Raw genomic sequence first — 12,193 nt, forward strand, 5'->3', positions numbered from 1 at the left:
CGGTTTCAGGGCGGTGGGTGCCCAGTTGCAGGGCGGGCTGTGCAACGGAGCCCCTCCTATCACCCGGGGTACACGTACGCTTCTGCCGGAGAGCTTGATAAGCACGTGCGGCGTAGGGGAGAACACCAGCATTTGCAAAGGGCTAGATACGTGCTCGGGTGGTGTGCCAGCTGACTCAGTTACAGAGCCTCCAGGAGGGAGGACGTTATGTGAAAGGGCTGCGACCAACCTGAGCTGTGGTGCTTGGCAGTAGGCTGGGTAGCCTGCAAAGGGCTGCTTTGGCTTTTAGAGTATTAAATCTTATATTGAATTGCATTTAACATCTTTGGCAATACTGTGATTATATGGTTAAAACCACAGATAAGTCTACACAGGATTTGGGCCAAAGAAGCAAAATGATTTTATGCTAGGGTACATTGATTTATAATTTCTGTCGTGTCTTTTTCTCACAAGTGAAGTCCAGGCATGCTTCTCCTTTTGTGTTTCTATTTAACTAATAGATTTATCTTCCATATACTAAGTATTTGAACTTTTTGGGCTCTGTCTTATGCAAACGTGTTGCTTGAGTGTATTGTTTACAGTATTTTCAGTCTACTACCATGGGTCTTTCTCTGGAGATAGATATTTTAAGTTCTGCTTTGGACTAGCTGACAACGTCTTTAAAAACAGTATTATTTTCTGTTGAGCAAAGGACATGAGGTGACCAAAGATATGTTAATCTCCTCTGCTTCTTTTTTAAATGCAGCTGTGTTATAAAGACAACATCACCATACACAGGAGAAATTCCTGAAATAATTTCTCTTGACCTGTCTTGTTTGGTTGGTTTGGTTTTTTTAATGAAGATGAGGTAAAGCCTGTAAATAGACTTTTCCGTAACCTGGACATACAAGTTGTAAATGTTACCATAGTTCTTTCATCTGTCTGTCTTTACTGGCAGCATCCCTTTTAAATGGGGTGGTTGAAGAAACCTGTATCTTCCCTTGTTTCAGGTTGTAGAGGAGCACAAGTTGAAGAAATATGGAGTTTGGAACCAGAGAACTTTGAAAAATTGAAGTAAGGCACTTTTCTAATCTGCATGGTTTTTATTCACATTTGTCTGAAGTCGCTGAAAGAATGCGTACTAACTTAGATGGTTTTTGGTGGTGGTTTTTTGGGTTTGGGGTTTGTTTTTTATCTTCAGTTTCCAAGGAAGTTCATTAGGATTTTTATTTAATTGAATACTTGGCAATTAAATTACTTTTTATTAATGCCTTGGTACTTAATCTGGCTTTTCTGGTTTTAGAAAGGGATGCTAATATCAGCTAGAATGTGAAAACAGATTTCTAATGATTTTGTCATTGGCTTGCATTATATCCTTTGACAAATTCTCTGACAAACTTCTGTTCGTTGCTTTATCTCCCTTCTTCCTCACATAACATGATATTGCATCTGTTGCCTTAAATAAATTAATTTACTGTACTTCTATACTTTTGCAGCTCGTTTTTCCTGCAGAACCACTTCGATATGTATGTGAAGGCAGTCTTGTTATAACTGACAATGACTGATACCATATGGAACAGTTCTGCCCTCATTAGGCAATATTAATTCTTTTATCGTTTTGTCTGTGATGCATTAAGTGTTACCTGTGTTCACGTACAAGATTTTAAGAGGAAAATGTCATCTAACCCAGACTGTATTCTATTCCTGTGTGAATATCCTATGCTTGTGTAATTAATCTTTCAGAAGATGTAGCAATTAGTACAGAAGATGTAGTTTTAGAATTTTTTATCTGACTGGAGATATTTGACAAGTGACACCTGAATGGCAGAAATGTTACTTGAAAAGTGGTTTATTTGCACTATGTACTTAATATGACACTTCATCAGAAACATCACCTGTTTTGTTCATCAAGTAATAGCTTTGCTTTCTTCTACTGTCAGATGTATATCTTTCTAGTCTTGAATGATGGCCAGCTTCCTTCTTTCCCACACACACGTACAATATTTTAACTTAAACACTAAGAGTTAAAGAATATAATAACACGTAGTATTTTTCAAATTCCCTCAGTGGACCCACTGTTTAAAAAAAATCTCAGACTTCTGGTCAGAGCTTAAGAAAAGTTTCTTATGCAGTGCAGTAGTATGTTTACCTTTTGTAGATAAACCTTTTGTGGCATCTTTGTGACGATGACCTTAAATTCAGGTTGATATGATGAATAAGTTTTTGATTTAATGTAGCTATAGATTTTGTAAGAATTGTTTCCTTTACTAATAATATGGGAATACTAAATACAGTGCAATATGCAGTAAAAGCTGTTTACTATGCAAGACATGCAGTCTGAAAAGCAAGACACAATTTTAGTAGAAGAGAAAACTGGGTTTCTCTTACTTCTGAGAGAGATAACTCAAAGCGTGAAGTTTCACGAGAGCTCCTCTTTGAATATTTCGTTTATGCCTAAAAGGACTACCAAAACTTCAGTTCCCGTTCTTTTATGTGTTGTGGTTTAACCTCAGCCGGCAACCAAGCCCCACACAGCCGCTCGCTCACTCCCCCCGCAGTGGGATGGGGGAGAGAATTGGAAGGGCAAAAGTGAGAAAACTCGTGGGTTGAGATAAAGACAGTTTAATAGGTAAAGCAAAAGCCACGCACGCAAGCAAAGCAAAACAAGGAATTCATTCACTCCTTCCCATGGGCAGGCAGGTGTTCAGCCATCTCCAGGAAAGCAGGGCTCCATCACGCGTAACGGTTACTTGGGAAGACAAACGCCATCACTCCAAACGTCCCCCCCAATATCCCTTTGGCCGGTTTGGGTCAGCTGTCCTGGCTGTGCCCCCTCCCAGCTTCTTGTGCACCTCCAGCCTTCTCAGTCGGTAGAGCATGGGAAGCTGAAAAGTCCTTGACTAGTGTAAGCATTACCTAGCAATGACTAAAACATCGGTGTGTTATCAACATTGTTCTCATCCTAAATCCAAAACACAGCACTGTAGCAGCTACTAGGAAGGAAATTAACTCTGTCCTTGCTGAAACCAGGACAATATGATTGACAAATGTTTTGATAGCTTTTTATCACTGACAAATTCAGATGAGTATTGTGCAACTGGAAGAGTTACAGTAACTTGGAAAACTAGTCCTGACTTGCAAAAATTACTGACTAAATGCTAATTCAGATTGGGATTGTTTAGCATATACAGAAAGAAGCCTGAAGTATGTTCTGCCTAATTAAAAGACCACATCTGAAAATTTCGGTGCAAGTTCCCTATGTTTAGAAAGAAATAATTAACAGAATTATTGTACCAGCATACAGTTAAATTATAGTAGAGATTTCTGGCTTTGATATTTTTCATCAGTACAGGTGATGTTTTTTCCTATCAATTTTATTTTTTAGGCCAGTACATGGGCTGATTTTCCTCTTCAAGTGGCAGCCTGGAGAGGAACCAGCAGGTTCTGTTGTTCAGGATTCCAGACTGGATACAATATTTTTTGCTAAACAGGTACAGCAAGTTCAGTATTTTTCTTAGATATGTCATGAAACATAGCTTTTAATACTGAAGAATAAACTATCTTTTTGTTAATATGTACACAAAAATTAATATTTTACAAGGCGAAGTAACTTTAACAAATTCTGTGAGAGTAGGAACTATGTATTAAAAGATGATTAACAAAGCAAATCACGTTGTTCTGTCAAGTCAGACAAAAATATCAGGTATGGAAGAGTAAAGCTCTTATTTATTTGTCAACCCTCGCCTATAAGAGCAAGTAACTTTTCTGTGCATTAAAGAATTACTTGGTAAATGTTCTCAGCAGAATGAGCAAATTATTTTTCTGAAACCACTTTCAACAAATTCTAGGAAGAAATATTTGTTTTGGTCCAGTTTTTATTTCTTGTGTTTCTCAAATGCGCTGCAGCCAGGGCAGTATAACTCTAGGATAATACTTTCCTTTAAGAGTCTGCAGACCATTTTGGCATGAAAGTTTTAACTATTTAAATCAGAAAGGTGAGTTTAAATTAGAAATTACAGGAAAAATTGTTTTTGCTAATGTAATCCATTGTGTTTCATTAAATACTGAGTAGTACTGAAATTTTTTGTTAGCTTTGACAGGCTGCTGTGCGTATTGTTTGCAAGCAAGAAAAGCAAGAGAAAGTAATCGGAATGAAAGTAGGAGTATTTAATAAATGTTTTTAGTTCTTTTTCAAGACCTGCTTCTCAAACAGTGATAAACGTAACAGTCCAAACAAAAAGTGTAACCCTACATGTGTTAATTACAAAGCATTCATATCAAAGGGCAAATTATTAGGCTTTCTATGAAGACTGACACATAGACTGGTTGTTCCCCCTCCCGCCAAAGCAGAAGTGTTTGGTATGTAAATTTCAGGATATAAAGAAGTCTCCACACACTTCTAGCTAAAAGTATAGAAATATGGAAAACAATGGAAACATTAGGTGTATCTATAGCTCCTCTGGCTACTCTGTACATGTGCTTCTGTTGTGCAGATAATCATCTTTAATCTGTTTCTTTTATAATCACCTTGCTGTTTCATGTTATTGTGGATGACTTTATTCCTTGGTCTTTTTTAATACTGTTTTCTTCATTCTTTCCCTGCTGCAGGTCTTGAGTCCTGCCAAGCAGTGTCCACCATTCTTATGATGCAATGATCAGCAGTAGTTTGCCAAATGTCTTTATAGGTTGATAGGTCTGATAGACACTGGTTTAGGTTGTGATTTCTACCTAATAAAACATACTGTTAGTGATCAGTAGGCTGTGGCTACAGAATAGCCTTGATGCAAAGAACCTCAGGGAAAATCCCTGATACAACCCTCAAAGGGTAGTTACGTGGCAGGAGGAAATTACTCTGGTATGAATCTAGAGAGGTTCTTTTAGGATGAAGGCAGATTTACCCTCATTCAAGGGATTTCATTTTTGTTTCCTGTGAGTAGATGAGGTTCTCCTAGAATTGCTATTCTTGTGGATGCTGAAAAGTTTCAAAGCATTTGTCTGCTTGCTCTGCTTCTTTTGCTATTTTTTTTCCCCTCTCCGCTTCCCTTTTTGAAGCCTGTTACTGTATTTAAAAGCAAGTAGCTAAGAGGAGCTTTGTTGAGTTTTAAGTTGGGATTTCAGAATGTACAGCAGAAAATTTGGATAATGTTAGACTTGCTATCAAAAGCAGAAGTTTAAAGGCTAACAATGAAGACTCTTCTTTATTTTGTAGCTTTCTTTGAAGCAGTCATCTTTTACTGTTTTCTTAGGCCTGAAACCTCTTTGTGGAGGTGTAGGAACTTTCTAATCTTCCCCCTCCTTCACCTGCTGCCTTTAAGGAGGGTATGCTGGAGTGACTCTACAAATTCATTAATTTCAGCATGGAAAGCAAGTTCTAGAACTGTTCACTATTTTAAAATAGTAGTACCTAGTTATGCCACTTGATGGCATGGAATATATGTTTCAAAAGTAACTTGCAAAGAGTTTAAAATTAGAGTATCTTTTTCATGTTTTGGTATTGTCTGTTAGTCAAGTGCAGTGGCTTACCAAAATCAAAACATTTTTTGTAGACATAAATATGCTTGTGTTTCACATCAGTTCAGTTTTGCCTGGACTGAGGTATTGTGACTAAACAACTAGTGAAATAGTCACAAAGAAGTTAAAATTAAAAGTCAACAGATAAATGAAAGAAACTGGTTTTGATATTTTGGGGGGATTTGTAATACTAGTTTAGCTCTGGTGACTTTTCACGATGGAGGAAGTTAGCCTTAGAGATCTAACTTGACAAGCGATGTTTTGAGGACTGATAATGTTTTCTCAAGCAAGTGGCTGATCTGATGATTTGCTGATGATGAGAGCAGGATGTCTTGGTCCTCCCAACCTGTCTCCTTTCGAATTCATGGTTCTGTTCCTCTCTTGCAATGGCTCAGCTTCTCATTGAACTTCCATGAGCCAGTGCAGCTCATCAGCCAGCAGTTTTCTGTAGGTTGTCTGTGCATATTTTCTGGGCTGGTCTCCCGCCACATTATGAGATGTATTTGTTCAGTGAGTCTGTACAGGCCAAAGCTGGTGAAAGGTAAGTGAGAGAGAACAGGAGCTTCTTTATAGTAGTGCTGAGGTTATTGCATTTCTTGAAGCTGCAGTCTGTGAATCCTTCTGAGTCACCCAGGAGCACAAGGGAAGACAAGTGTTAATATTAAATATTTCTATTGTAAAACAACAACTCCTCCCAGCTATGGTGCAACTGGGCTCATATGCCTTTTTATTTTCTCTATGCATGTTTTAAGTCCAATTTTACAGTGGCCTTGAGGATGGGGTTTTGTTATCTTTCAAGAATCTTTTTCAGATGTCAAGACTTTTTTTTTTTTTTCTTAATTACAAAAGTGATGAGTAAAATAACCATATGTTCATTTGTAGGCTTGAGCCCCAGAACAAATAGATTTGGTTTCTGGGTTAGCAAAATTTTTATCACATTTAAGATTATTGGTCCGTTGATCTTTATCTTCAAAACTGACATGACACTGGAGCCCTAAAAATCTCAAGGAGTCTTTGGCTCTCTTTCCTTTCCTGTACATTTTCTTCTTTTAAATGTTACAAAAAAAAAAGAGATCTAGAGAAATTTTAAAGGGTCATTCCGAATCCTGTATGAGCAAGACTAAGTAACTGTTAATATGTAACAACAATTTAGTATGGGAAATAAATGATGCTATTACAGCATGGCTCCATTTCTGTTCAATTTTAATTAAATGTTCCATCTTAAAAATTGTTTCATTTTGCGGGGGGGAAAGTAGTTAGATGTAAAAGGCTACAGCTCTCAAACTGTGTCTAGCAAAACATCTTTAAAATTGCATTAGGAAACGCAATTTTGATAAGAAGCTTGTGCGTGCTGACATTTTACTCATATCCACTTTCATAGCGATATAGTTGAATTCCAAATGACGACTAGATCTTGTTCAAAGTTAAATCACGAGTATGCTGGGGGAGTTGAATTTTAAAGTCTGTCTAATATGCATGCATATGAAAGGATTTTTTTTTAATGGTCACTTTTATGTGCACTCATGTTAAATTTGGCCTCCCTGTTATGCCTAGGTATGATTTGGTCCTCTATTTGAGGCCACAGAACTCTGGATGATCTTACATACCCTTTGAGCTAGGATACCTAGGCACAATGAGGTGAGTTAAGGATACAATTTCAGCCTTAACTCTGAATTTCCTGATTTCTGTGTTGCTTAAGTAGGCCCTTGCTGTTATTTTTATATACAGTGGCTACACGATTGTACCACTCAATGTATTCAGCTGTCTTCAGCACTGTTTTGAATAGCTGTATTCTGTGCTGATCACTGCAGAAGTGGAAGCGTCTCTTGACAAGAAAGAATGCCATTGTTTCAGACTTGTGTACTAAAATTTTTTAGTTTAATAACCTCTTCAGGTTTTATTACTGAAGTATTGGTATCATGCCTTTGTTTTGTGCCATGTATTTATTTTATGCTGCATTGTGATGATAAACATTACAATTGTGATAATAAAACATTAACTTCATTAATTTGGAATAAAATCTATATACCTTCAGAAGGAGGATCTTCCAAATGATACTGTTAATAACAAAACATTGGTCTTTAGTTATCTTTGTGCCACTAATGGAAGCACATTATATGTATTTTTTTAACATTTCCAATACTTCAGTGGATTTCAAACTCAAAATGTTTACATTTTCCGGTTTGGTAACATTAAGAATGAGCAGATATCCATGTTAAAGCCAGACTTGGGATAACAGATAACTTCCAAGAAGTAAAACAAACTTGCAACGCATCTAATCAAAATCAGAAAGAGATTTTCAGTAATTGAATATAACTATAGGAAGATTATATCTTTATTCCAAAGGAATAAAAATAAATAAATAAAATTAGATAGGGTTTTTAAACAAGAATAAATTTCAGAACTTTGTCCTAATGCTGAATTTTTCACATTGAGCTTTGTAAAGCCAACTGCTTTGTAACATTGGGATGCTTAGTAACTGGACCCCAGAGATCTGCTGGTTATACTACCAATTGCAGCACAGGGTTGTCCACAGCGCTTTTAAAAACAAAATAGGTAATCCATCAGATAGAGGATGTGAGTCAAGAACTTAAAGTGCTTCAGCCTTAAGCTGATCCAGAAACTCAGATTGGATCCTTAGGGAAAGGTGCGTGCTTATGAAGTTACGCATCTTAATTGAAGAGTGTGCCAGAGTAGCCTATTCAAGTGGTTCCTTTGTTTGTTATAAGCTAAGTTCCACTTGGTGATATGGCAATCTTCTCAGGTTTTTTTGAGATCATCTCACTAATGTGCATATATATCTGTATATATATTATTATTATTTTCTTTCAAATGTTATTAAATACACCTTGTAGCTTTGCTAGGAAAATATTTCAAATATGGGTATCTGCTTTAAGTTGGAGTCCTGAATATTGATCAATCAAATATCTCACCAGGACTTCCTGGACAAAAATACACAGGCAAATGTTGGGACTTCTGGACAAATGCAGAAAATCCTCTTAAGTTTCCTCAAGTCAAAATAAAAATCTTTCTGGGACAACCTGCATATACTGTCATGCTATCTAAATACAGAAAATGTTTTCTGCCAGCACTGAGACATCTTAAGTAAGAAATACATTGGAAATTAGGGTAGATGGGTATTCTGACCAATTTCTCTCTCGAAGGACTCGCTAGCTTGTGTGTATAGCAGTGCTGGACTGGCTGTGTGCATTGATAGGATGCTGTGCCCGTGTGACAAATAAACGTTGCACTCATCTACGTTTGGTACTGCAATCACCTCCTCTTCACTCTGTGCTCTTCACTCTGCCCATGAACTACCACTAACTAGGTACCTCCTTCTTCCATTTTGGTAGTTCTCTCATGTCATCTAGATCCAGCAACACACTGTCCTTTTATGTGTATCACCTGCAACTTGCTTCTGTTCCTCAGCTACGGGACTATTCTTGCTGCCTTTTCCTTACCTCCTGCCTCCCCCTTTCTGAAGAAAATTTGTAGTTCTATAATGTATTTCCATTTCAACAGTGGGGGGGCCACTGGTCTAAGATCTGAATCTGTTGCATATCGTTTTCTAGCAGTAAGATGAGATTGTTTAGCTTGGTCCTTATATACTTAACAGACTCCTCTCATACTGTAGTTGGAATACAGAAATATGTTTATGCTGAAAGGCAAATATGTGATGAGACCACTAATTCCCTGCTGAGTTTAATGTTTCCTCCTATTTTTGCTGTTGTTTAAAGCTCCTGTATCCAGCTGGTCCATCACAGTTTCTGTGTTGATCTTGCCTGTAGGCACAAAATCTCACTTAATGTCCCCTCCCTTTTTTGAAGCCATTATTGGGTTAGCGCTCTGCCAGAGCAACTGAATGTTCCGTCCTGATTTTTTTTCAGTAAAAATAGTTACCACTTAGTGCTGTCTCTCCCTATAATGTCCTGTATTAGTTATCATTTAACAAGTGCAGTTTGCTGTAGTGGCCCTCCCTTCATTGTAATAGCACTGTTCTAATAGTTCTTTGCCACAGGTGTCTCTACCTTCTTTCTCCTTTCTCTATCAGCTTAATTATGTTTGTAACCGCTGCTTCAGGTTAGCCCACTCTAATCCATTTAGCATCTTCTCGCTTTCATCCTAGTACTACTTTTACAACTGTCTCTGATACCATTCTCTAGTCATATCTCAGAGAATCTTTAGTTCTTGGTTCCTTCTCTTATGTTACAGTATTAATTCTTTCAAATTATGTCATTCTAGTATGTGGTTTTTAATTTTTCTGCTGCTGTTCATTATTTCACTGCCCCTGATGGATTTTCTTTCTATGTCCTTTATTTTGTAATTGTGTGAACCCTACCCTTTAGCTTGTGTACCTGCAGTTTGTTTAATGAGTTTCAGTTGCTGCAATCTGTTCTGCATGTGTAGTTGACTCCCTTGATTACCATTTAAGTCAACTAGATTGTATTTTTCTTAATTTAAGAAGTGCTTTATTATTTCTTTATCATCTGCACTATACAGACGTAATCTGAACGGAGAACACCCTGAAGTTTAGAAAATGAATATATGTTGTGGCTTATACTATTAACATAGTAGGTTTTCCTTTGTTAGGGACTAGCTTTGATTGTAAAACAGGTTGGTTGTTTTTTCTCTTTTTTTTTCTTTCTTTCTCCTTTCTTGTTGGAAGTGGTTTCGCATTCACAGCCCTGAACTAAAAAAAATTTCATTTTTTTAATACAAAATCAACATCCTCTTTCCCAGTCCTGAGGTTGAAGTAGCATTTTCAATTGCAAAATAGTCTCATAGACTGAAGATACATTATTTTTCCCAGCCTATAGCTCACTGAGAGAAAGCTGCTAATATGAAGTCTTTCTTGTATTATGTTGATTACTGTGCTTTTAATTAAATCTTAGATTATGTTTAATAATCCTTGTAGTCTCTCTCTTTCTTTAAATAATGTAGTTTGGGTATTACTAAGCAACGTTAAAGACATGGCTGTAGTATCAAGGGGTTTGTTCATATTTTCTAAAAACGGAATATTTAATGCTTAAGTCTAAGGAACAGTGTCACACAAACTTACGTAACTTAAATGCTAGGTTGAAAAGGATAGGTATATTGTAAATTAAGAAACAACTGAAAAATCTAGAATTTCATATGGCTTACTATTCAGCAAACGGTCTTTTAAAAAATCGTTACAACTTGGAACACCTCTAAATTTTTTTAGTTTATCCCTAGGATATTTGAAATTTTTTGTCCAACACAACCTTTTTCTAAAAATTCTAGGTTCCATAATGTGCTTTATTGCCCCAAATTAATATCTTTTTGAGCTCCTACTCCTGGTGGGAATTCTGATTATTTGAAGGACATTCTTTTTGGGAGAGTTGACTTTTTTTAAGACCATAGATACAAGAACATAATTTGGGCAGCTTGCTTTGAGTAGTACTGTATTTATTTTTCCACTGAGATCAGAGGTTCCTGTATTTCTTCTATGTCCTTTATTAATCACTTTAGGGAGGTGGTAAGGCAGTAGAATGACAGAGTTTCTAAGTAGAGGTGTGAAATATCAGTTTTATCAATGAATTGTATATGACAGCCATCCAGCGTTCATTTTATTAGTCTCCTACAGCAAAGGCGCTTCTGTGGCTACTCACACTAGATTTGCTGCCTGTTTTAGAGTGAAGCTCTAATGTGAATCAGCATAGAAAGTGTGTGTTTGTAATGAAAAATGTTGCCCAGCTTAAATTAAATTTTTATCACCAGTACTGAACAAATTCTCAACACTTTTTTTCTAGGTAATTAATAATGCTTGTGCTACTCAAGCCATAGTAAGTGTGCTATTAAATTGTGCTCATCAAGATATCCATCTAGGAGAGACGTTGTCAGAATTTAAAGAATTTTCACAAAGTTTTGATGCTGCGGTAAGTGCCTACTATTTTCTGTATTTTAAGTATTATGGTGTTATATCTACGTTGGCTTATGATTTAATTTTGTTACTTACTTTCAGATGAAAGGTTTGGCACTAAGCAACTCAGAAGTTATTCGGCAAGTTCACAACAGTTTTGCCAGGTAACACATGTTTTAAATCGAGGCAAAATTCAAGCAAATTCTTTTTCATCTCAGATTTTTTTAAATTTTCTTTGCAGACAACAGATGTTTGAATTTGATGCAAAGTCTTCAGCAAAAGAGGAAGATGCATTTCACTTTGTAAGCTATGTTCCCGTTAATGGACGGCTATATGAACTAGATGGCTTAAGGGAAGGACCAATTGATTTAGGTAATATAAAATATTTTTTCTGAACGTCCTTCATTTTAACAATAGCTTATTGCAACAAATTGGTTGTATGTTATAGGATCAAACCAAGATATTTATTAAAATAAAGCATATCTTTAAAGTTTTCTTAATGTGCTCTTCAGGCTTGTACTTCTTTGCAGTCATAGATACTGTTTTATTTTTGTTGGTCTGAAAATGCAGTTTTCTTCCTGCTTCCTCCACGTTTCTGATTATCTCTCCTTTCATTCAGTAATCAAATGAACAGGCCATGCAATCCAGTGGGCTTCTAATACCTTAATAGTTTTGTTGCCAGAGAGAAGTTTATATAACCCACTTCTTGTGGATGTTTACTCTCCTTACCTGATGAAATATGTTGTTGTTCTGAGCTGTCTCTAACAAAACCTGGTAAAACTATGTAATCTCTTTGCTTTCCTTACCGATAGCATGCAATTC

General features: G+C 36.6%; 1 protein-coding gene across 1 annotated transcript in view; it reads left to right on the top strand.

Annotated features, from left to right (window-relative positions):
- The first annotated feature begins 949 nt into the window (after positions 1–949).
- The window catches only part of UCHL5 (ubiquitin carboxyl-terminal hydrolase L5), an 18,863-nt gene continuing 7,619 nt past the window's right edge, over positions 950–12,193 (top strand). The window contains exons 1-5 of the mRNA XM_009320677.1: positions 950–1,053; positions 3,365–3,470; positions 11,262–11,387; positions 11,474–11,535; positions 11,613–11,743. Coding sequence (XP_009318952.1) covers positions 950–1,053; positions 3,365–3,470; positions 11,262–11,387; positions 11,474–11,535; positions 11,613–11,743 — 529 coding nt within the window. The remainder of the gene's footprint in view (positions 1,054–3,364; positions 3,471–11,261; positions 11,388–11,473; positions 11,536–11,612; positions 11,744–12,193) is intronic.

The sequence above is a fragment of the Pygoscelis adeliae genome, unplaced genomic scaffold (assembly GCF_000699105.1).
Source record: "Pygoscelis adeliae isolate BGI_AS28 unplaced genomic scaffold, ASM69910v1 Scaffold402, whole genome shotgun sequence".
NCBI lineage: Eukaryota > Metazoa > Chordata > Aves > Sphenisciformes > Spheniscidae > Pygoscelis > Pygoscelis adeliae.